Source organism: Vespula vulgaris, chromosome 2 (assembly GCF_905475345.1).
Source record: "Vespula vulgaris chromosome 2, iyVesVulg1.1, whole genome shotgun sequence".
Lineage (NCBI taxonomy): Eukaryota > Metazoa > Arthropoda > Insecta > Hymenoptera > Vespidae > Vespula > Vespula vulgaris.
The window spans coordinates 12,105,845-12,132,734 of NC_066587.1; the positions used below are offsets into that span (position 1 = coordinate 12,105,845).

A 26,890-nucleotide genomic window follows, 5' to 3' on the forward strand; every position below is an offset into this window, starting at 1 on the left:
ATGATGGAATACTGAGGAAAGGGGAGAGGGAATGGAGTTGAGAGAACAGAGATACATATTATGATCGATGGTTTACAAACCTCTCTTTTCTCTACGTGTTCTCTTTCTCTCCTTCTTTTGTTTTCCTTCTCTTTATGCATTTATGTGCGCGCGCGCGCGCGCGCGCATGTATCTATTCAACGTAATTAGATACCCGCTGTTTTTTCTTTCTCTCTCTTTCTCTACTTCCTCTGGCAAAAGGAACCCAAGCTCCGTGTATGACTAGCAGGATTTCCGATTCGAGGTCGTTCCATTATAAATGGAAAATAAATTTCATTGTTAACAACAGGCAGGACCGGTGGCCCGTATAATTTATGCGCCGATATGCACGACGCGCGTACACCCGACGAAATCCTATTTATATTTTCGCCGACGCAAAGCTATTTAACGTCGTTGTTCTTCCGTGCCTCCATTATTACAGGTTTTTCATGGAAAATCACCGTTCGAATCCTATGGTACCTTTGTTGAACAAATTGAACAAATTCGAATACCTACTATTTGTTGTTGTTATTATTATTATTATTATTATTATTATTATTATCATTATTATTATTTTTCTTTTATTTATATATTTTTTATTTTTTTTTTTTATCGTTTTATTTCTTTTTTCTTTTTTTCTTTTTTATTAGGATAGGAATGGAGAGCGTTGTAATGAAGGAGATGACAGTCACCGATGAAATCGAATAGTACAATAAATCGTTTATTAGTACGAAGGTGTGATAGTGTTTCTCGAGGCTTTACCTCAAGCTGACATTTTTTTTCTCTTTTTTCTTTCTTCTTTCTTTTTTTTTTATCTTTTTCTTTTTTTTTGTTTTTTATTTCGTGAGTTAAAAGTGAACGTTGTGATACCGGTGAGATGAATGAGTGTGACAGATCTTTTTTTTTTTTTTGTCATATTCTTTTTAAAGGTGACGTAAGAGATAGATGTTAGAGCTAGTTACCCTGTTCTGCGAGCTGGCGTTTCTCCTTTTCCCATCCGGCGGATCGTACGAGAATTTATTGACTTGAAATTTTTCGACTAGGCGCTTTCATCTACTTTTCCTTATTCTCTTTCTTTCTTTCATTCGTTCTTTCGTTCATTCCCACATGCACTTTTCTCTCTTTCTCTCTTTCTCTCTCTCTGTCTTCGATCAATTTCATATTTCTCGTTCGATTTCGCACTTGTCTACACCCTTATCGATTCGCGATACACAATAAATGCATGTGTATATACTAATGTAGCGTATCGATGTAATATACACGTTTACATATATATATATGTGTATGTGTGTGTATATATATATATATATATATATATATATATATATATATAGATGCATATATATCGATTTTGAAAAGGGTGAGAACGCAATGGAAAAGGTGATCGCCCGTGCAAGCTAACTTTCAAAAGTGCTACTTGTTATTCTTTTTCGAGGTATTCTAATGTCTATGCATTTATTTTCCTTTCTTTGTTAATGTATGTGTGTGTGTGTATGTTTATATGTATAAATGTATGTCCATGTCTGTGTATATATGTGTCAACTCGCTATAATCGCTACGTCGGCGCTAAAAATTAGTGAGACCGAAGGAGAGAAGAGCCGAACGACCTATTGGGGCCATTTTTCTATTTTCGCGCGCGTTTAATAAATTAATAACCAGTCTGCCGACTTGCATGCATACATGTCCGAAGTGAAAAAGGAAGCTCCCTCATATTTTCATTCTTCCTTCCTTCCTTCCTTCGCCTCATCTCTCTTCTTTCTTTCATCAAATCTATCTATGACCAACTTCTTTTTTTCTTCTTCCCGTACGAGTTACGGAAATGAAAGATACGAATGAATAGGGTTGGGGGTCAATACCATGCTTCTCTCCGCATACATATCGATATAGCAACTTTTAATCGCAAGAAAGTCTTTAAGAATTATGCTTCGACTTGTTCTTATCTAATCTTGTCGAAAAATACGACAAAAATTCGATACAAGTCGATGTCGTCTACTAGCAAGCGTGTCGGTACCCTTTGATATTAACATATATGTTATGTATATATTTACAGGCGTACATAAAAAAAGGTCGATTTTTTCTTTTCTTTTCTTTTCTCTCTCTCTTTCTCTCTTTCTCTTTGTTTTTTCTCTTGTTAGAAATAAGTTTTATTAATTACGGACGCAAAACTATACGAAAGCGTTTGTTGTTGTTCTTTCTTGTCTGTCCTCTTATTACTAATTATTTTTTCCTTCAATTTACCTCCTTTTCATTTGCCATTCTTTCGTTCACTTTTTGATCTCTTTCTATTTTTATCTACTCGCGCCATGATATTACAATTCACTCACACGCTCTTTGATTGTACGGATTTTGATCATAGGATATTCGTCTTACACGTACATACTCGTTTACATAATAATCCCTTCTTTTCTCTAGCTCTCGCGTTATAAGTACATGTTATTAATACCATCTCCGGTTCACCTTTTCTCAATGCTCGGAAATTCTCTACATTTCTCTCTCTCTCTCTCTCTTTTCTTTTTTTTCCTTTTTTTTTCTTTTCTACCAATTATATGTGTGCATTTCAACAAATTTCAAGCAAAACTTTGTAAAACGAAATGAAGAGGTAAACATTGCAAGTACCTTATATCAATCTTATTCGTAATAAAAGAATATCATTTCTTTACTTTCAATTCTTTTCAATGAAAGAATTAAAACTTGACGTTTCCAAGTTAGACAAAAAGAGAGGAAGGGAAAGGGAAGACAAGGGAAGATACAAGATAATATCGTAAATTTACGCTAGCATAACGAATAGGAAGAAAAAAGAAAGGACGGAAGGATTAGAGGTCAGAAAAAATCTCAAAACTAACACAGAGGACATTCGGAGAAAGAAAAAGGAAGAGAAAGGAAGAGAGAGAAAGGGAGAAGTAAAGAGAGAGAGAGAAAGAAAGAGAGAGAAAAAGGAAAAAGGATTTCCGAGCTTTCCTCTTAGCTAGTGTGTCTTTTCTCCCCTTTTACATATGCCTTCTCCGCAGCCCATGCATATAAAATTATATATACAACAGAGTGATTTTTCTTTGTTGTGAGGTATTCGCACTACTTGCATCTAAAAAGAGAGTGTGTGTACATTATCGGGAAGCGAGCGAGCGAGCAAACGAGAAAGAGAGAGAGAAAGAAAGAGAGAGAGAGAGAGAGAGAGAGAGAGAGAGAGAGAGAGAGAAAGAGAGAGAAAGAGAGGGAGAGTGAGCGCACGTATGTGTGCGTATATATACGCCTACGTATCTGTAAGAAAAGGGAAGATAGAGAGAGAAAGATGGAGATAGACAGAGGGAGGAGAAGGAGAGAGAAAGAGAGAGAAAGAGAGAAAGAGAGAGAGAGAAAGAGAGAGAGAAAAGAAAGAACATGAAGAGATAGAGGTGCTCACGTATTACGAAGGAAATCGCTTTCTCCGGTTTCTTGTGCAAATATTTCAGCACCGCCTCCGCTTTTTACCAGCGCGAAGTAAATTATCCTCGCGCGAGTATTTCTCCCTATTCCTTATCGAGCTTTCTTTTCCATTTCTCTCGTTCTCTCTCTCTCTCTCTCTCTCTCTCTCTTTCTTACTTTTTCTTTCTCTTTCTCTCTCTCTCTCTTTCTCTCTCTCTTTCTGTTTCTCTTTCTCTTGTACTCGCATCGCTCTTATCACTTATATCAATTACTATTAGGCGCTCTATAACGCGCGCTCGACTCGTTATAAATAAATTAAAAATTATATATGCGTATTATATATTTTTGTCATATTTATATTTTATGTATATATTAAATTTACTGATTCGCTTATTTTGTCACCTCTCACGCAGCAATTTCGCCATTCGATACACGCACACTCTCACGCGGACGTACGGATTCGCACAAGTCGCGAAAAAGTCTCGATAACGATATGGTACAACTATGCTACACGGTGGGGAACGAACGAGCACGTATTTCCCCTCCCCTCCCCTCCCCTCCCCTTCCCATTCCTCTTCTCCTTTCCTCTCCGCTTCGTTTCGTTTCGCTTCGCTTAGCCCTACTTTTAATTATTTACAAAATTCGCGCGGAATTATTACTTTTATATTCGTATTATAATATGTAGGTATGTATATGACTTTATATCTGGGTTTATGTGTAGTACCTACGCGCATTACGCGTTACACGCAATCAAACGCGTGCTTCTGTAGTACAACCTATTACGAAAAATTCTTTCTCTTTTTTGTCGTTTAATCAATGTGACGTTCCTTCGTTCTTCGTACGTACTTTATTATCCTGATCTATATATATATATTTTTATATATATATAATATATATATATAAATGTATATATATATTATATCTTTCTCTCCTCTCGTGGATACAGAGCCAAAGATGCGGCATAGCGAGAAAAACACGTGCGACCAAATAGAAGCCGGTAAAATGTTTGTTAAAATGAATTCCTTTCACTTTTTTTTTTTATATTTCTTTTTTATTCCGAGAACTACGTATCTCGATGAATAATGGATAACGTTACGTCTAACTTATTTTCTCGATAGCTCGGCTTTGCGGTTTTTCAAAGTAATTGTACATCCCCATCGAAGGAGACTGCATTAAAAATTCAAGAGGTTTGATTGTTGTCGATCGAGAAGCCACATGCTTTGCAAATAGGTAGGCGTATGCGGTAAAACGAAACTCGAAAACGCCGTTTCAACGGTACGAAATACGTATTTGAAAGTTCCATTGAAATTTCGCATGTAATCGATTACCCGCATATCGGAGATCGAAAGAGAAATTAAGAAAAAAAAAAAAACAGAAAAAAGCTTCGGAAAAGAACCTCGATTTTCTGTCTGTGTATTGGATCTTATATCGTATGCTATCGAATGATTCAAACGGCGAATAAATCGTAACAAAGTTAAATCGATATCTCGATGGTAACCAGCATCGTTTGACGAGTGGCAATTAGACGTATCGCCTTAATTCGTTTCTCGTTCATTCGAAAGAATCGAATATTTCCACGATCGGGAATTGGTTTAAATGAAACGATAAACGTAAGCGTCTTCATCCCATATTCATTCCTTTCGTTCTTCGTCCTTTCTACGAAGGGAGTTAGAAAAATACGAAGTTTTCTTTAATTGCTTCGAGAAATCGTTTTATTCGTCGGAGGTATGTACGGGCAGTGTGTGTATTTCGATATTAAATGATTTTTTAATAAATGTTGAGCGTAGGTTCGTACGAAGCATTCTAAAAAGATATTCTATTAACGATCGCTATATATGCGAAATTGTGATATCAAAGAATTTTCTCAAACCGGTATGATTAAAACGCGGAAGGAATCTTCTGCGTCAGCGTTTGTACGAAAACGTGTCGAGTGACACTGACTATAATAATTATGTACGGCCGATCTATAACTCGATCGCGTGGCAGTGGATGGACTAATCTATCTAATTTCTGTTCAGGCTAGTTCGTAATCGAGCTGCCCCTTTAAAATTCGTCAAGGGTATCATTTCCCTTTTTATATTCGATCGTATCGACGTTGGAACGTTGCTTCTTCTCGCACGACAGTCGCACGTCTCGCACAAAAACGCTTTGGCCTTTCAAACCGATCTTCCTCTTTTCTTACTTATGACTTATAAACGAGTTAGAGTAAGGAAATATAGAAGAATAGAAAAGGAAAACGCAATGTTCCTAAACACAGCGTGCTTTGGTACTAGCCTGAGTACTAATTGCAAATAATTTAGTATTAAATAGTTACGCGGTAATATATTATATTAAAGGATCACTGTCACTTCTTGTTTCAGGGTATCGTGTCTTTGCACGTTTTCAATCGGTCCTTACGAACAAAAACACATGGCCGCTTATAAAACAAACTAGGAGAAACGTACGTCATGTAGAAACTCCTAAACTTCAAGGAACAATAACAAAGAGCCAATGGACTCTCTTAACAAATAAAATAAAACAACGTCAACGAAAAAGATAATCAAATCGATCACCGTGTTTGTTTATCGATAAAAAATAAGCACCAACACTTCTTTCTTCCTTTCTTTTTTCTTTCTTCCTTTCTTTTCCCCTTTTTCTTTTTCTTTCTCTCGTGATTTGAGAAAGAAGCAGGATCCATCGTTATAACCAGGTAAACAGTCTCGTTCATTCGCATATTCATTAAGAAACGATGTAATCGGCGGAATGATGAGAATGATGAGAATTTCGATGTTTGTCCTTTCTGTGATTGGTTCTCGAATTGCTGCCACGTGTGCCACTGGTTCCCGTAGTACCAGATGTATGATGACTGTAACCACTGTCGCTACCGAAGCTACTGTCCGGTTGACCTTGGTATAATCTTCCTGAAGAGACCTGATCGTTATCTCTAGGCGCATAATAAACCGGTTGTGTATACTTGTCCTCGTTGTAGAGTCTGTCTGTTGGTTGAGAGTAAGTGTCCGAGGAATAAGTGTCTCCGCCAACTTGCGTGTAAACTGGCGTCGTTTCTTGATTTTGAAGACCATAATAATCGGCAGTATATTGATTGCCGCTACCACCAGCTCCACTACCAACACCGACACCACCACCACCACCACCACCACCACCACCACCACCACCACCACTACCACCACCAACACCACCGTCACGACTAGCACTCATGTACTTGTACTTTTCGTTTGACTTCTTCGATCTCTCCTTGTTACTTCTGCTTTGACTGGAGTAACGATGAAGCGGCCCGAGAACGGGCACGCTCTCGTATGGATTTTCTTCGAGTCTGAGAGCTTGAGCTGCTGGCATCGGCGGCACGAAATATGGCAGCCTATGTGCCACCGAAGGGACGGACTGTTGTTGTCGTTGACTACTGTTCGTTCTGCTCCCAGCTACGCCTGAAAAATAAACTAATCGTCAGATGTATGAATATTAGTGAAAATGTCTAAGCTTGATCTGGTGTATATAAATCTTCCATCTATCTATCTATCTATATATATATATATATATATATATATATATATAAATGTATATAATATATATAATATATAGAAATATATATATATATATATATCAACATTCATTTGTATCATATTTATTTGAAGTATTGAATAAATTTTGGAAACTTTGTTTTAATAAAGACAAATATACTTTAGGTTATAGATTTGTATCGATGTTCGATAAAATAATAATATCTAAAGGCGAAAAATAACACACACATCGTGTATTAGATTAGATCTTTATTAATATTTCAAGGAAAAGCTTAGATCGTTTTCGATTCGGAATAAGGATGAATAGTTACCATGGTAACGGAAATCGAACGTACCTGCCACGCTAGGATAAAGTTGTAGCAAAGCATCGAGGAGCATCCCCTCGTGGAACTCGCCGACGTCGTGACTTTTGTCTCTCTTGCGTCGATCGAGACTCCTAGGGCTTCTACCCCTTCGCTCCCTTGGCTGTCTGTTTCCGGCAGGACACGTGCCCCATGCGGGACCATTTGACGTGAGCATCCTTGCCTCGGAGGGTTCACCGACCGAAAGTTCATCTTCGGCGAACTCGTCTTCGCTGGCAGGTTTCGATGTCGATGCTCGACGATGATGACAATGATGATGATGTAAACGATTTCGTGCATTCAACTCGCTCTCCTCATCTGTCTCCGGGTGGTCCCCTATATAAAAGAAAAAAAAAAATGCAGAAAATAAATTAACATCCCCTATATTTCTTTCTCTTTCTTTCCTTTTTTCTTTATCTACGATCACCACCCCTTGCTCGATCGATGCATCGACTTAACGGATTAATTCAATTGTTTTATTTTTAGCAGAGAGAAGAGAGAGAGGGAGAGAGAGAAAGGGGAATAGATAGATAGATAGACAGACAGAAACGAGAAGCACTGCGTTCGACGAAAGCAAACAGCATGCTCGGAGTTTTTGTTATAAATGGATTAATCCGTAGGATTTATTATTTGCCGTTACACTCATACAACTTTCTAGTATCTGTTATATACCTTTTTAGTTCATTTATTCCGTCTACTCGCGCGCTTTACCAACGAGAAGATTGACTTCGTCTTGAACTCTTCCTTCGACTTTTCTATCATATTTGCTTAATTTTAGTACTATCGAAAAAAGGACTAGGACGATCGATCGATTCTATTTCCGAATCTTATGTAAGCAAAGCTTGACGACTCGTCGCTTTACATTTTTATGATTTGGTTATTTCATTCGAAACTACATATATGTATGTATATATGTAAATATATATATGTATATATATATATATATATATATATATATATATATATATGTGACGAGCAAAAATGTAAATATACAACGCTAGTTTTATAAAAAAGACGATAATACTGTCAATACTATGATAATATTATCAAAAATTGATTGACTGATAAAGATTAAGTAGATTTAGTTACAAGGGGAATTTATTATAATAAACAAAATGTAACAGTTTATATTCATTTATGTTAATAACATTCGGTATATTTCACTAAAATAGGGACTTAAATTATTTTTACAGTTTTCTCTCAGAAATGAATGGAATAACAAATGAACAGTGAAGAAATGAAATAATTGACAAGTACTGATTGTTAATTACCATAAGACACGATTGCATAATAATTTCTCAGTATATAAGTTGTTTCAAACGATTAAATTAAAATAGAGCTACTTAGCGAGGAAAAAAAATAGTATTATTTGTTTATAAACGTTTATCATTGCGCAATATTGCAGAGAAATGTGGTGCGAGTCATGAAATAGTTTCGAAAATAAAAAAGAGAAACATATTTTATTACGTCAAATTGTTCAACAAATGGTAGGCCGCAAATTATTTCTGACAGAGAAGCATATGAAATTGAACGTCGTATTTGGTTTGAATGTCATAAAATGCCAACAATCGTTGCTAAAGAGATTGAAACAGAGGCTAGTGAATGAAACGTTTATTGTTTTGTGAAGGAAATTGGTTTAAATGCGAAAGAAACGAAATGCGAATTAAATATTCTTAGAAATAAAAATATAAGATTACGAAAGAAATTTGTTGATACGTACAAAGAATAAATCATAGAAAATTGGAAAAAAGTTATTCGCTCTAATGAGATAAAAATAAATAAATTTGAAAACGATGGAGAATCCTTTGGTACTGAATATTCGATAATATAAATCAAATGACTATTATAAAAAATTATGAAGTTGAAGATTTATAAAGTATTGGAGTTGTTTTACAAGGATGATAATCGTTTAGTTAAAATCAAAGATATTACATACAAAGGATACATAATATTAATATAGCAATTAATTGCTACATAGCTATTAATATTTGAACATCTTACAAAACAAATAATATTTCAATATCTTATGAAACAAAATATTTCAACATTTTATAATATAATTTATCCTTTGTTATTAACTCTATTCAATGAAAAAAAAGTAATATTAAAAAATTGGCTCGCTAAATTCGAATATGGATCTGATTGAAAATTTGTGGTTGATTGTGAAAAGAAAGCTGGCAAAGTATGATAATCCATCTTCAAGTATTCATAAGTTGTGGAGCAGAGAACAGAAACAGAATAAAATCAAATCCGAAATAATTAAAAACTTAACAGGCAGTACGCAACGCAAACTAGAAGAAATAAAAAAACAAAAAGAATTACGGAAAATAGACAAAACATTAATTTAAAATCTTAAATTAATTCCAGTTGTATCACTCTCCATCATTTATTTGTTATTCCATTCGTTTCCAAGGAAACATGCAAGCCTATAAACATAGTTTCACGTCCTTATTTTTATAAAATAATACGAATATTATTAACATAAATGAAAATAAATTGTTGCATTTTATTTATCACAGATTCTCCTTGTAATTATCTATATTTTATCGGTCAATCAAACAATTACTAGTATTATCGTCTTCTTTATAAGACTAGCAATGTATGTTTATACTTTTGCTCGTTACAATATATGTATATATGTATATATATATGTGTCTGTATATCGGTATATCAATGTAGCACACGCGAGAGACCGATATTTCGGCGTTTATTCGACTGTAGAGCTAAATCGAGGATTCGGACGTTTCGAAGGCAAACAAATTCCAGAGGGTACGGAGAGAAGGGGAGTTACGTGTGGGTGTTTCGAGGGTAGCAGTAAATTTTTGGCTCGAAATTTCGCCGGTAGCGGTACGGCCTCCACTGTTGCGGCCGCCATTGTCGTCTGCAAAGAGGAATGTACAGGTAACGAAACGAATGACGTCCGGTACGTCGTTGTTTCACGACATGTAGGAGAAGCCTTTTTGCTCGTTCTCGCGCACCTATTCTTGTTTTTTAACCTTTGCTTTTTATTTTTGCTTGTTTGCTTGTTTTACAAGTCAGCTGTATCCCTTCTCTCTCTCTCTTTTTCTTTCTGGTTTTACGAGGCACGTTACCGTCAGTCTAACTCTATTCCGTTAGCTCACTCGAGTGCATTATTCACGCGTGCAACGTTATGCAAGCTCGTGAGCGCACACGATACTTGTTCATTGTTAATGAAAGTATAGTTCACGCTCGTACGACAACGTTGCTATAACAACTTGCGTATCTCGTGTCGACCTTTGGTTAGATTATAATCCGACGCGAGTACGAGACTTTTCTCTTCGTATTATGGTAGTACACAAAGATGAGCGAACTTTTTGTTATGTGGAGAAATAAATTCTTTTATTACTGCTATTGGATTGTCTTCGCTGGAGTATGTTCCTTCACTTTTCTAATATTTTCAGATATTATCGTTCGAACGAGAATATGAATTATTTATTTGCCGTTAAAACGTAATAATATCGTGGTTATGACGATATAAAATCGTTAGATAAATGAATCAATCGTCAGGATCAATTAAAAATTATTCGTTATAATTTTTCTATTTAAAAAAAGAAAAGGAAAAAAATATTTAATTTAATTTTATCTTATTAAAAGATAATATAAATTTTGAAGAATTTATAAAGCATGTGTTACGAGCTTCGAATAAGTATCGAAACAATTTGGTATAGTTATATTTCGATTTTTCTCTTTGTCTCTCTAATCGTCATATTCTTCATTCATTATTTCTAAATGTTCTTACTCTTTTTTACTTTGTTAAATTGTTATCATTCGCAGTCAAAAATATGAGAAATTTCATGAGAAACGAACGAATCGGTAAGTTCAAAGTGATTGCATTAAGAAATATCGAGAAAAGGGCAAGATAAGGGAGAGGACTAAGGTGAAAAGTTGAGAGGAAGAAGAGACGTGTAACTACGAATGTCCTTGAATGAAATCAAGGTGCTATGAACTAACTTCACTTGACATTAAGTAACCTCTCTTCTCTCTCTCTCTCTCTCTCTCTCTCTCTCTCTCTCTCTGTCCCTTTTCCTTTCTCTCTCTTTCTATCTTTTCCCTCTTTCTTTTTCACTCGAATATCTCCCAAGATATATTACATCCTCGCGAAGAATATCCTCTTGAAATATCCTTTACTCTCTGAGTAAAGATAAAGTTACGTGCCATAGCGTATACGATCTCGAATCTCGAAACACTCATGGGTTTCAATCATTTCAACGTTTCACGTTTGCGAATCCTTATTTACTTGCAACACTCAATACTTCTTTAATCGTAAAAATCTTTTCAAAGAGAAAAAGAATAGTACGGTGAAAGATTTTCAAAGTTTGAGAAGGCAGTTCTCGAAGATGTCTACGAACGTTCGGAACTTTCTTCTTTCAATCCTACGTATCTCTTGAAGAAGTATTTTCGGTTGGTAACGTGTGAAGTACTTGCGCAGCTTGGAATGAGTGAATGAGAGAAAGAGAGACAGATAGAGATAGAGAGAAAGAGAGAGAGAGAGAGAGAGAGGAGAGAAATGGGTAGTCGAATGGATTGGTGGTTACGACTAATGTACGTCGTGCGGCATGTATATTCGATTACCGCATCCTCGTCAAACGTCGAAAGCCTCATCACCATGCTAATTAGCCGTCGGACTAATGGGAAGTATAAGTCAGAGGTCGTGTCACGCTTATCTCCACCCCTTCTCTCTTCAAAGCTGGATCCGGCTACGATAAAGAGTCAGTAAGGTATAAATGGGATAGAGAAAGAAATAGATAGATAGATAGATAAATAGATAGATAAATAGAAAGAGAAAGAGAGAGAGAGGGGGGGGGGAAGGAGGCTTGCAAACTCATGTTAGCCGACAAAGTTCAGAGAAGGGTTCAACTCAAGGCTCGTGTTAATCGTGACAAGCGAACTGACAGACAAACGGGCACAGACGATCGAAAAACAAGTACCTATGTTTTCTCTCTGCTTGGATCGACGATCCTGCATATAACTGTCTACGATAATCCTCTCATCTTCAAAGGCTAGTCTCATCTAGAATGAATAAGTATCTACTAACGAGTGAAGAATATCTGATAGGTCAAAGATATCGATAACGTTCTTCTATAAAAATTTTATAAGATTTAAGAAAAACTTTATCGATAAAAGATTCAAAGGAAGATTCATTTTAGGTACGTCGGAATTAAAGTTTCAGCTATAGAAATCCAATAAATCCTATCTATCGTGTCTCCTTCCGTTCGTGTCGTATTCTATAGTTTCTTTTCTCTTTTATATTTTTTCCTTCTTTTTTTTTTCTCTTTTGTTCAAATAAAACATCATTCAAATAAACTATCCGATCGTAGCAAAGTTTGAAATAAAAGAAAAACTATAAATAAGCGTGCTCACCGTTGCTGAGTTCCTCGTAGACAGGATTATAAAGATCCTGAGACGTGTAAGGATCTGGACCAGGGCTGCTGCAGACGAAGACACCTCTGCCGCCTTCCTTCACGTCCAGCATCTGTCGCAATAACGTAGAAAGGTTAAAATGTAAAATTTTCTCGGAAAAGTCGCGTTATTCGAGGAAAGGTACCTTCTACGACCTTTTTATCGCGTCAAGTAAATTCGCATTAAGCAACGCATACGATATCCTACGGGAGCGACGTAATCATGAATCTCGACTCGCGGGACTAGCGAAGAAACGCTTCGTCGCGATACTTGAGCTGTATATAACGAAGAGTTTTTTAACGCTATAAACGACCGTCTCGAGAGAGAAACACCGTACACGATTGTACACTTTTTTAACTAGTTCGCACTACCTGCTGATGTGTTTACACTAGCATATTCTTTTTTGTTTTCGTTTCGTTTCCTTTCTCCCTCTTTTTTTTCTTTTCTTCAAATTTTCATTCCCCATATATATATACATATATATATATATATATATATATATATATATATATATATATAAGTATACGCAAAATTTCACGTATACTTCAATGTTTTATTATTCTTTTTGATACCACTTTTATTAATTGTAAATGGTGTAGCATTTAAAATTAATCGAGGTACACTCGATCTGATTATAATTCAAGGTACGAAATGGAACAAGTCAAAGTAAGCACAGTGTTGGAGAAAAGATGATCTAAAGGTAGAGAAAGAAAATAGTGACGCGGAAAGCTCGAGTCACGAGGAGAGTCTTAACGCTTTCCTCGCGTTTCCGGCCAGCGATTAACTCGTTTCTAGCCCCTAAAGACTCTTGAGATCCTTTGAGCCCTCCACAATCCCGGCTTCTTCTTCTTCTTCTTCTTCTCTTCTTCTGCCTCTCTTTGACTCTATCTATAGCTTCGTTTCTCTCCTTCTTTCTCTTTACGTACAGTTCCGTTCGCAGAAACGCTGAGTCGTTGCGAAGCAGGCAGAAACCCGAAAGAAAGAGAAAGAAAAAGAGAGGCAGAAAGAGAGAGAAAAAGGGAGGGAGGGGGAGAGAGAGAGAGAGAGAGAGAGAGGGTCGAAAGTTAATCCTTAAATTGACGGAGATCCTACCGCCGGGAGAATAATAAGGAACAATCTTAATGTGAGCTTTGCCCACCGCTAATTTTATTTTGACGTCGTTTCCTTGTTAAATACGAATTTATAAAATCTAAACGCTCGTTAAACTGTCTCTCCGACTCATCCTCCTTTTTCTTTCTGTCTCACGTTTTTTTCACTATTTAAGTGAATCGAGAAAGAGAGATGTAAATGTAAATTCACGTTCAGGAATCTTCCATTGTCTTTGAATTTCTTTACAAAGATATCCCTATCTTCCATCTTCTCTCTCATGCGCATACTTACAAAGAAAAAAAGAAGAAGAAAAAGAAGAAAAAAAGAAGAGAAGAAGAAAAAAGAAAAATGTTCGCGTTAAAAAGTCCGAAGATTCTCTCTCGGCAAGAATGTCCACGAAGTATATCCGAAGTATCGAGCGAATAAGTTTAGCTCGGGAATTTTAAAAACGCTGAGATATTCGTACTTACGTAGCTGTCGTAACTTCGTAAGATACGAGTCGGCTGCTAAGTTCGCTTACGCGAATCGCAAAATTCTAATGTCTCGGCACTTTCGAGGATTACCGGTATTTCACCACGAGAAACGATTCAGAGATAAAACGCAACCTATTCGTTCGTTCGTTCGTTCGTTCGTTTGTTCGTTCGTTCGTTAGTTAGTTCGTTCATTCGTTCGTTCGTTCGTTCATTCATTCATTCATTCATTCATTCATTCATCCGTATTCTGCAACGCTCAATTTCTCTTTTTCTTTCTTTTCCCTCTCATTGTGAATTCCCATCGAAAAGAGCATGTTTGATGCAACATTTATTAACTATAATAGAATCTATGTACCTAATTAATGCTACGATATTCCAAATTTTCATCCATTATGCGAACCGTATAACTGATTTAAACGTAAATATTTGACGACCAATAATCGCGTCGTTGGTCACGTTCAGCCGCGACCTGATTTTCAACCCCTATTCCTATAGAGAATGAGAGTACGCGTGAATCCTCTGGAAATAAAATTACTTTCAACGTTAAATCCTGAATATTATCCTGTGCATTATCGTGTTACGTGTTACATCGATTCTACGAAACACTGACCTCGATATCAGCGAGGAAACGGGCCGTGCTAACATCTAATCTCGAGGAGAAGGATACCGGAACTAGGTAGAATGGTGTAAAGGGCCGATATGCGACATAATCGTGGATAGTACTGGAGTAGGTAGGACAGAAAGGGGTGAGAACGATTTAATCCCTGGCAGGGTTATCCCGTTTAAGCGTCGAAGCCACCCTTCCCTCTCTCTCTCTCTCTCCATCTCTTCCTCTAGCTCTTCAACCCTTCACCCACTGTCCCTCTCACTCCATGTTTCGTCCTCACACATCGATGTGCGTTCACTCGTAGATAGTTTCCGGCCTCCGTAGCCCATTATACCTGTGTGTCCTTGTAACTACGAGGAGAATTTGCCACGGGAGCTGGACGAGGCTATATCGCGTTAACGAGAGTAAATGGCGTGCCGCAATCCCCAATCTATCTCCCTACCCTTCCTTTTGGTCTATACTTCTCTTCCTTCCTCCTCCTACTCCTTCTCCTCCTTCTCTCTCTCTCTCTCTCTTTCTTTCTCTGCTACATGTTACCCTACTCACCGAGCGTTCTCAATCTTCTAGCCCTACTCATAAGATTTCTTGCAACAAGAGATGAACGTACCCGCACATTTATACACGTCAAAGTCGAATTTATGAAGTCACATCCGGAGATTCGTCTTCTATTAAAATATTGCATTTCCTCCATTAGATGTTTTAGAGGGATCTGTTATCTGTTAAATCTTTTAGTTTGACGTAGGATGAAGGGTAATTCTGACCGATTGTTTTCTAAACCTGACAATCTAGAATTGAATGGAACGAAGAAATAAAAATCAAAGGTTATAACGAGATGATACCTGTGATAAATGAAAGATAAATAAGGATATGGAGATCTAATTATTTTTAACGACTTCTAATTAAGAACGATTTTGCTTCCCCATGAATAAGTGATGATAAGATTCTTGAATGGCCGGAAGCTTTCCTTCTAAAATACATGAACGCGAATATTTTTGCTGCAATCGGAATAAAGCGTAAGGTCGAAAGGTCGAGAGACAACCGGATATTAGATGTAAAACGAAAATAAAAAATTCAATTCATTATAAGGTACTGCGACAACGATAAAATTAAAGTTAGATTGAAGTAGTTGGCTATTATCGAACGAAAGCATTCCTGATTTACAATCACACGAATATTTCCTCAATAAATGATTTAATTCGAACGGATCTCAAGTGTTTCCTAATAAAGCAAATTGATTTTCTTTTTATACTTTGTCGATAATTCTTTATTTACCAATTCCTTCCTATTAAGTATATAATAATATATTTTTCTAATATCCCTCCCTTTTCAAAACAACGACGATAGATATCAAACTAACAGCTTGATCACGTGTACTTCAATGTTTTAATCGAATTAAGTTAATACAGCACATTTAAATGAAAATATCGCGAACAATGAAAACCGCAAACTGTTAAATAATGTAACATATTGCGACAGAATTAACCGCATAGGGATATTTATTTTTAAGCGACAAACGAGAAAATGGGTTCTGTTCTACGCGCAAAGATCTAAACAAAACGATCTTTGTATAATACGAATATATGTTCACTCGTAATCAGATGAAATGGAATATAATTTATCACAGTATCTCTGTAAAAAAAAAGCCAACGAAATTTTACTCTTATATCTTTCTTACGAATAATTATACAATAACGATATTTATTATTTTATTTATTAATTTTATTATTTCAAAATCCAATGATTATATTGTGAGATTGCAATCGTCTCTATACTATTTCTCAAAAATACATCGAAATATTATTGTCTCACACGAATCCCTTTGCACGATTTCGAAAGACCAGAAAAGCAATTGGTCCAAGACGATCCATCATACTTGTCGACCCTGAAACTCCAGGGCAAAGCTACTACTGGTAGAAACGTCGACTACCCTTCTCTTTCTCTTAAGGGAAACGAAATAAGCGAGCCGTACCTAAATTAAAGTCCCGAGGGCAAAGACTATCTGCCACAAAAGAGGATCGCCCGATTACTCTCATCGTCCCAGTTATAACGTCCGACGGCCTCTTACTGGTTAGAGAGAGAAAGAGAAAGAGAAAGAGTAAAAAAACGGGAGAGGGAGAGAGAGAGAGAGAGAGAGAAAGGGGGAGAATAATTGTCGTTCTACAGCAGCCTCTGATATGGCCTCGAGAGTTACACGCTTTCGAGGGTGCTTTCCTAATAAGAGCGTATCGCGAGTAATACGCGGACGAGCTCGAGCTTACTTCCGTTAAAAAGATAGCTTTAAAGCTCCGCTCGTAAATCTACGAGCACTCGAAACACTTTATTTCGCCTGGAGCGATCAGCAAACTACCCGTCCGTCATCCTTCGGACTTATTTTCGACGAACCCTTTTCGTTAGACTTCTGTTTTGTTTTTGCAACGCTGATGGAACGATATTTTCTCTGAGAGAGAGAGAGAGAGAGAGAGAGAGAGAGAGAGAGAGAGAGAGAGAGAGAGAGAGAGAGAGAGAGAGAGAGAGAGAGAGAGAGAGAGAAGAGAGAAATGTTTTTTTAATTGCTTCCTTTTAACTGCCGAGTATTTACTCTTTGTATTTATTTTCTCGTGTTGAAAAAAAAAGTTTTAAAGGAAAATAAATGATTTTGTTAATTATCGTCATCGTTGTATTAATGACCAAAATGAAAAGTTATTAAATATTATGATGCATCGCGCGTTTGTTAGATAAATATTTAATATGTCTATTATATTTTCATAGTAATATGAGGAAGAGGATAGTGAGAAAGATTGGAGAGATCAATGACTGTTCGTTTTGATTGCATGCGAGTAGAAGTTGAAAATAGGGAAGAAGGAAGAACTAAAAGAGTATCTATCCACGGTGAATGGATAGAAAGATGAAAAGTAAAAGAAAAGAAAAGATACGTAGAGATACGTTGAGAATGGCAGAACGTAATTTCTGGTGTTTTTTAATCAAAGATAGAGAAAGGAAGGATATGGACGAGAAAGCAATGTTGCTCGGACTGTTCAAACAAAAAACTGGCAGTTAATTATTGAAAACATTCGAGAATAGAAGGGAAATCTTTTTTCTATTAAAAAATGCACAGGAAGGAAAGTCGATTAGATCGTATAATATAAAAATCCTTAAAATATTTCTTATCTAATGAAGAACTATTAAAAAAAACCTTTCGAGAAGATGAACCGATGATCGACGATGGAACAAGTTCAGATTTACGTCTTCAATAAAGCCGAGTGGAACGTCTTCTAGTAAAGAAGAAGAAAAAGAAAAAGAAAAAGAGAAAGAAGAGGAGGAGGAAGAAGATCAGGTGAAACTGCGAGAAGAAATTAAATGCGAGAGAATAAGATAGAGATGGAGCTAAAAGAGATAGATAGATAGACAGAGACAGAGACAGAGATAGAGGTAGAGATAGAGATAGAAATAGAGATAGAGATAGATAGATAGATATAGATAGATAGATAGATAGATAGAGAGAGAGAGAGAGAGAGAGAGAGAGAGAGAGAGAGAGAGAGAGAGAGAGAGAGAGAGAGAGAGAGATTCACGGTATAGGTGTATTCCGACGGAGAGGCTTGATCCATCGTATCAACAGCAGGAAGCAATATGTCCGTGCGGTAATAGCGTGGAGCACGAAGGCTAATAGCTTGTCCCTAACGCGCCTAACCTGCCTCGCGTTCTCCGAACCTGTCCGCCGTGTATCGTACGTCTGCTGTTCGTTGATGTAGTCTCCTCTCTCACACTTACGAGACGTCACGAACGTAGCGTAACACATAGACGCGTAGAAACACACACACGTACAGAGAAGGAGAAGTCCGAAGAGAAAGGAGGGGCGGGGATAAGGGAGGGAGCAGAAACCTAGACGTTAAGGTCGTAGCTCGAAGGCATCCACACGCGATCCTCCCCCCCCACACACACCCTCCAAAGGCGAAGTGGATGATATCCCGAGATTCCGACGTTTCTCTCTCCCAATGCCAGTCTGTATTCTCTCGCTTGTGTAAGTCCGTTCGCTTCGGTAATATGCTAACCCGAGTGCTACTAACGTAACTGGCTAATTGTTAGTTATTGCACCAATTGCATTAGGTTCTAAGTCCGGCCTTACTCTCCACCAGCTAGCTATCGTTAGATCAACCTCGCTTCGCAGATACCACGGCGATGTTCTCCTTCTCGTAACGACGTGCCATGACACGGATTGACCCTCGTAATATGCCTCGACAACAGGTGGATGTATAGTAGAATCGATGCTTATCCCGTAGCAAGTGGAGTTGATGCTTCCTCTAGCTGTGATGGATAATTCCAAGGATTTATCGAACAATCGTGAAACGAACGATCTACGATGATATTATTATCCGACGGGATTAGCTTTCCTTATCGATGGGAAGGAATGAACATAAAAGTTACATAACGTTAATGATGACGGCACATCGAGTAACCGATTCCTAACGATTTTAAATGTCCTTCGTCTTGAACAATCATTCCTCTATCAACCACATTTGGGAAAACTAATCCAAAGGGAACAATGAGAGTGACTAGGGGAAACCACTTTGAAGCCGAAGTACGGAAGAATAAAGGGGAGAGAGAGAGAGAGAAAAAGAGATAGATAGATAGATAGAAAGAGAGATGAGAGGGGCAACTAAGTGCCGTAGAAAATTACTGTGTCTGGAGAGAGAGAGAGAGAGAGAGAGAGAGAGAGAGAGAGAGAGAGAGAGAGAGAGTACGAGTCGCCCGCCAGGACCATTTCCGTCGTTCTGATTCTTTTAGCGCGAATTTGACCCTCGTCGAGGACGAAAGAAACGAAGCGCGTCTTCTCGCAATTAAGTTACCGAGCGAAGAGAAAAAGAGGGTGAAGAAGGTGGAACAGGAAGATCGTCGCCGTCGGCGAACGGTGGATATTTGCGCAACTCCATTTGCGAAATTAGAGACCTTTTCGTCCGTGGGATGGCAATCGGCTGGAGAGCAGAGGTGACGCGGCACAATGGTGACGCGTCGATCTCTTCTTTCTTTTTATATGCTTTTCTCTTTCTCTTTATTCCTTTCTTTTTCGTTATCGATCCTCTCCATTGCTTTCTCATTCTTTTCCTCGATTCATCATTTTTTCATATCTATCTAACAATACTCTCGTTTGAATAGTTTATTTACTACTCTCTCGATTTAATACGCTAGCATTGAAATTATCCTTATATAGTACCCTTTCTGTTTACTTTTGCTATTATACCAAGAAGAAGCTCCTTGCCCTTTGATAATACACTTAATGCTAACACATCTATAAGACTTTCTAATCTCTAGCTCTTACAACCCCTCGCACTGTGATTCAAGCATACCACCGTCTTATTCGAACCTATAGTTATAACGATAAGTGTCTATCCTATTTCTTCTTTTTACATCCGATCTTGCCATTGAGGAAGAGGGAATTCAATCTTCGTAACATTCAGAGGGTGGATTCACCACAGAAGCGTGCACTCATTCCTTCCTTATCTCCCCCAGAAAGAATTTGAACACAGAAGTGGTTATTCCGTGTCCACACGTATCGGTAATATCGTGTTTCTTTGTTCTTTTTGCTTTTTTTCTTGTTTTTCTTTTTTCTTTTCTTTTGGGATTCGATTTGTTTATCTACGATCGCGATTACGATATTTCATTTTTTATAGATTGTTTATCCGAACTCGTACGATCATCATGTATCGCGAACAATCTCTGATAAATATAATTTTTTTCGAAAAACCGAATAAATTTCTACGTACTCGAGGATACGAATATGGTAAAAGGATGGGATTGTGGACCGGGTTTAATAACCACTCCTTGTCAAATTTTTCAGCAAAGTGACTTTATTTTTTCCTTTATCATGTTATCTCCTCTCTTCTTTCTTTATAGTTTAGTATACACAGAGCTGGTTTTTTGTTTCGTTTTTTTTTTGTTCGTAAATCCGTTGCTATTTGCATCTCTATATTCTTTCGTTGCTTCTCATACTTGTAACTATAGTGCCGTTTAACTTAGATATTCGATCGAGCTTTCCAATTTTGAATGTGAGCTGAGATTTATCGTTTTTCTTTCTGCGCTATCGGTGCAAGTGTAAGAAGCAGTTGATAAAATAAAAAAGAACGCTCGCTCTCTCTCTCTCTCTCTCTCTCTCTCTCTCTCGCTCTTTCTTTCGCTCTTTCAATCTTACCATAATTCGTTTCATTCATTTTTACATATCACGATAATGAGATACAACACCGAACCGAAATTGTATCGTCCACCTAATTAGATATCCAATGATAATAATAAATAATAATTATAATAATGACAATGAGAGACGACGATGACGATGTGCGACGATAATTAACAGTAATAATATCGATTAATTCGCAATAAAATAAAAAATAGAGAAAAAAAACAAAAGAAAGATTCATAGTCTATTCATAATTAAATTTTCCTCAGTTCACGGATCGTTCGATTATCTTAATCGTCCGTCTATATATATCTTCTTTCTTTCTTTTCATTATACTTCGTTTTACTCTACACATCTGCGTATACTATTTACAATTGGCGAGTTGCTTCTCTATCTCTATTTACAGTCACAAAAAGTGTTTTAGTTTCCTTTTTTCCTTTTCTTATTATTTTTTTTTTACCGTGCCCACACAACCAGCAATAAGGCCCCTCTCGCCCACTGCTAAACGAATCTTCGAACTTTTCAATTACATCTTATTTTCTCCCTTTTTCTTTCTCTCTCTCTCTCTCTCTCTCTCTCTCTCTCTTTCTCTCTCTCTTTCTATATTTCTTTTATAATCGTTCATATCGTTTTTAAGTGAGATTGTGCAAGCACGGCACAAGTAACAAAATAAATACTGACTAGTCCGCCTTAGTATCATTATATCGTCGACGATATAAAGAGAAAAGGAAAAAACATAAAGTATATAGATAATGCTCGATAACATCGAAAAAAGAAATTAAAAACTACAAAGTATCGTCCAAAAGATGCGCTCGAAATTACTTTCTGATATTATAAAGAAAAAAGAAAAAGAAAACGATTCGTCGAACGATTCTTCGGGAAAGAAGAAAAGAAAAAAATACGTTTACGTTTCATCGGACCCTTTTTCTTTTCATTCTTATAGAACCTCGTAGAAATTAACGAAGAAAAAAAAAAATAACAACAAAAACACAAAAAGAAAAAGAAGAAAAAAAATCCGAGAAAATGCAAACCGCGGTTGTCGAGCTTACGATCAGAAGTAGAAAACGATAAGACCTAGGAGAGTTTTAATCGGAGTTCCTTCGGAAGTTTCCGCTCGCTGAATCCCGAAAGACACTAGAGACTATCTATCTAAAAGCTCAGGATAGAATCTGTTCGTTCTATCTTAAGGAGGACGAGAAAAGTAGGGAAACGCGTCGTTTTGGGTCGAGAAATCGAAAAAGTGGAAAAAGGTGAAAAAAAGCAAGAAAAAAGAAAGAAAGAAAGAAAAAAGGAAAATCTCCTTTCGACCCAGGAACGAGGATCCTCGTGTTTTCTCGTGCTATATCGAGGGATATGTGAATCATATCTTTTCGTGTCCACTTGTGACTTCGTGTAGAAAATTATAGTTTCGCGTTAGCGTTCGTGCGTGCGAGTTTTACGTACAACATGGTGAGCAAGAACACGCCATGAAGCTCTCTCTCTCTCTCTCTCTTTCTCTCTTTCTTTTTTTCTCTCTCTTTCTGTTTTTATATCTCTCTATATGAGGATACTTTTTGTATAGGACGACGTATGTCACGTGTCTTGAACGTTCAGGTAAATTTCCTCTGGTCTAGTGAGGAGTTGATGTATCTGCTGCATCGTACAGAGCGGACACATCTCCTCCTCAGTGCCATCGACAATGATTCGCCTCGCCGTTCCAGGTGCCTTTCTGTTGTACCAGGAGTCAAGGATATACGCGTACCCTTCGGAGTCAAGGAGATTCGAGGAGGTCGCTGAGGAAGACGAGGGGAACCTAAGAGTCGTTTTCGAGGATGTCGTAGCAATGGGTGGAGGAGGAGGTGGTGGTGGTGATCTTAAGGACTCGAGATCGGTGTCCTTAAAATCGATGTACGAGTAACCTTCGGAGTCAACGGAGTGTCTTCTGATAGGATATTCTTGGTCTTCCGAAGGAGATATCGTTCTTGGGTCTGTTCGATAGAAAGTAGGACTACTATTCTTACTGTTGGGAGGATTCGTTTGGGGTTTTGATCGATGGGTAGGTGTGATGGGTTGTTGCTTGTTAGGGAGTCGAGGACGTGCAGAAGGAAAACAGCTAGAATCGTTGTTGCTGCTGTTGTTGGTGGTGATGATGGTTCGATCGTTTTCATCGTTAGGATTTGTCATATTGGGAGAGGATGATGGTGAGGTTGAGTTAGCTGATAAGGGTTGTTGACTGGTGATCAAAGCGTTTTGAGTAGCTAGGAGAAGATGACTATTCAGCAACGCGTTGTTATTGCTTTGGGTCTGACAAACGTTAGTGTTATTCGTAAGAGTGGAAATTGTACGCGGCGCGTGTGTCGCGATGGAAAGCGAAACTTCCTGAGATTTGGCGAGTAATGCTCGTGGCGTACGGTAACCACCTAAGACCGCTCTGGAGGGCTTCTCCGTGACGCGAAGTATTGCCCTTGGGTCCCGGTAGTCGAGATAGTCGAGGTGATGGGGCGCAGGCGCGCGCAATGTGGCCTGCGGTTGTCGCTCCCGTAGGTGTTCCCGCTCTCGGGGATTTGTACCTCGTACCTCGATCGTCGGCGCTTGACCGATGGGATGGTGACTCGGCAAGTGATTGTGCAGCTGGGAGTGCGTCATCGTGTCCGGCAAATCCTCGTAGAGAACGGCGGCGCTGGTGTTGCCCGAACCACCGTGAGATTGGCAGTCCGGAAGGACCCGCGTCCGGCCTGCGGCTGCGGCCGCTGCTGCACCCGCTGCACTCTTGCACGGCAATAGATTCTGCACTTTTCGTTTGTGCCTAGAAACAGAACAAGACGATGCTACTTTAATGACGAATCTTGGTACATGAATGTAGCAAGCAAGTTTTATATTGTATTTAATCATAGATGCGTATATATAGAATGATTTCTTAAGAAAGAATTGACAAATTGAAAAGTTCCTGATTATATCATTCATCACGGACAACTCGATTGAAATATTCCCTAATAAATTCGGTAGTCAAAGTTTAAAGGACTCTCTTCTATTTTTAGAACAGAGTTCTTCAAAGAGGAGACCGTGTGGATACTTCATTCTCGTTTCCTACGTACTCTTTACAACAAACCCTTCCTCACGTTTTCGTTCCCCGTTCGTAGTCATACCAGATTAGTTAGAAGCTCGTTGTAATTGTTTGTACAAGCGGACTTTAGCTAGGTGCGCATGGGCAGATGCGTACACTCTCGAGAGTGTTCTTCAATGCAAACTTTAATGAATCGGGGAAGGTTGCGGAGGAGGAAGGTTGTTGGGATGGTCAGCCTTTGCCTATCACTGCTGTTTCATACGTCCATTGGTTGATGGTTAGAGTTACTAGTCGGTGACTACATTGGAGAGTATGAGATGTGTGTACCAAAGTAAGTATATATATATATATATATATATATATATATATATATAGGTATAATATATACGTATGTGTATATACATAGTACACACACAACATATGTATCCTTCTATGTAACTCAACCGGCATATTCGACATAAAACGCGTCTCCGTTCGTTTCACCATCGTCCTTTCCTCTTCCTCTCCTCCAGTCGTTACCCTACCACTGGTCCTCTAGCTCTGTTAATCACGATGAGCACGGTGAAAGCGTTTAAATTCGCCACATCCAACTCGTTGGGGTGCTACCGACTGTGGTAGTACTGTGTCGGAGACGGAAGGGAAGGGATTCATTTATCCGAAAGGATCTGCGGTATAAACGTAGAGTGACGGGGGAGGTCGAGAGGTCTGCACTACGGAGATAATAACAATGGTAACGTATACTGGCACCTATGCTACTCTTCTCATTGCTTATCTTTTCTCTTGATTTTTCTTCTCTTTCAAGGATTTCCTTACCAATCTGACTTACACTATTATATACCTATATTCGTAAAGACATTTCGAAAGAGATTCTAAAGTCGACAATATTATTCTTTCTATTATACTATTTAAAGTTGAAAGTTTCCTTATTAATTCAGTGAATAGAATTCAACTGCTTGGAAGAATTTATTTATTTAATCTTCAATTTTAAAAATAATAATGTCGATCGATAAATCGATTTTTATCAAAGTCTTTCTTCCATATGTATTTAACAATAAGAATGCAGTAGTAGGATCGATTGGAAAATATAGAAAAGATTGTAGAAAAAGAAAAGGTTCGATCGTTTTCAATGGATCTAAATTGACAATGTTGTTAGAGAGAACTACAGAATGTTTGTTAATAAGATCAATTTTCAAATAATCTTTGAAGATAGGAAGACGAGTGATAAGACGATACTTCGTTACATCGTAGATAGAGAAAAGCTTATGTATATCTCGAATATATACTTCCATAACTTTCAAGGAGTGGTAGGAAACTGTAAAGGGGATGAAAGAAGAAGAAAATGTTGGATCCTTGAAACACGCTCCAATTCCTCCACCTTCTCTCTATCATTCTGTATCTCTCTCTCTCTCTTCCTCCAAACCTTCACTCTCCACCCCCCTTTCTCTCTTTCGTTCAGATAGAAACGTACAATATATCTATACCAGGATTCTCAAAGTACCACGTAGTTAAGTGGTGTATCTTCCAAGTTTTAATTATCTAGTTAACTCTGTTTGGTTCGATAATATTTGCTTTTATAATTAAACTACTGGGTATAAGAGGCTAACAACCGGCACGGTATACCTAACATTTTCGTCAGTAGGTCGAAGGAAAAGAAGGTGAAATCTGTATGGATTGTGAATCATAAAGCGTGTAAAATGAGTTAGGGGTAGATAATTGGGGTATATAAAGGAGAAAATCAGTCCGACTGGTTCTGACGTCTGACATAGACCAACGTTAACCCAGCGAAAAAGTAAAGTTTTTTCGGATTATTGACCGCTAACAAACTTGCCTTGCTTCAATCGTCTTCTATTTTTTTTTATATGAGGTCCACTGAGTGATTAAACCTTCCAGATCTCTCTTTTGGTTCATAGTCATGATAATTATAATGTATTACCATTATTCACATTACTAACTTTACATAAAACCAAAACTCCTACTCTAACACACTTAAAAATATTTGGAGTATAAATTAATCATAATTTAGAAAGTAATCGATCAATTTATTTTGAATTATTATAGAAACAACACATTTTCATTAAAGTTTCATTAAAGTTTCTTTTTTTTTCTTTCCTTTTCTCTTTTCTTTCCTTCTTTTTTTTCTTTTTTTGATAAAAGTTCGACATTAAAGTGTTTGTAATAAAATGGGTTTCATTTAAAAAGTTTTTAAGCGATCGGTCTGAAATTTTAGACAGCACTTTTGCTAGATAAACTCTGTGGACAATTTTATTAGATTAGGTTCAAACAGTGTATTACTAGAGTTGATAAAAGTTTGCATATATAAACATATTTAGAAAACTTTATAAAATATTTTGTTTCGATAAAAAGAAGAGAAAGAGAGAGAGAGAGAGAGAGTGAGAGAGACAGAACAAGTGCAGCGGCTTAAAACGTATTATCGATTGTAAACAATCGTGAACCGTGTTAATGATAATTTATTATTATATTACTTACTTGTTTAAAGAAAGAAGACAACAGATGTTTAAGTTCAAATAGAGATAAATTAATCGAGGAAATTCACGTAAATTAATCTAGGAGAGACACATAGAACAAGGATAGTAGGATGTTTTTTGAATCGTACGGGTCAGCAACATCCTTTCTGAGTTTCATGTTCGATGACCTTAAAACCGAAGTCTTTGCATCATATTCATGCTAAGCTGACTTTGCATAGAGATAAACGTGCACAGATTCCTAGTAACTGCCTCGTCTTTTCTCTCCTTTGCTCTTTCTCTCTCTCTCTCTCTCTCTCTCTCTCTCTCTCTCTCTCTGTCTCTTTCCCTTTAAAGTCCGATATTTCAAT

At 37.4% G+C, this 26,890-nt stretch overlaps 1 protein-coding gene across 5 annotated transcripts in view; it reads right to left on the reverse strand.

The window, feature by feature from the left end:
* Positions 1-718: 718 nt before the first annotated feature.
* Positions 719-26,890, reverse strand: part of LOC127072710 (inactive histone-lysine N-methyltransferase 2E) — a 397,888-nt gene continuing 371,716 nt past the window's right edge. For 4 of the 5 annotated variants that reach the window (XM_051013345.1, XM_051013344.1, XM_051013342.1 and 1 more), the window contains one exon: positions 20,671-23,799. In XM_051013345.1, the coding sequence (XP_050869302.1) occupies positions 22,587-23,799 (1,213 nt within the window). In that variant the 3' untranslated portion in view covers positions 20,671-22,586. Of the gene's footprint in view, positions 6,516-6,581; positions 6,843-7,270; positions 7,613-12,658; positions 12,771-20,670; positions 23,800-26,890 lie in introns of those variants that run through there. The other variant, XM_051013347.1, reaches the window with a different exon arrangement.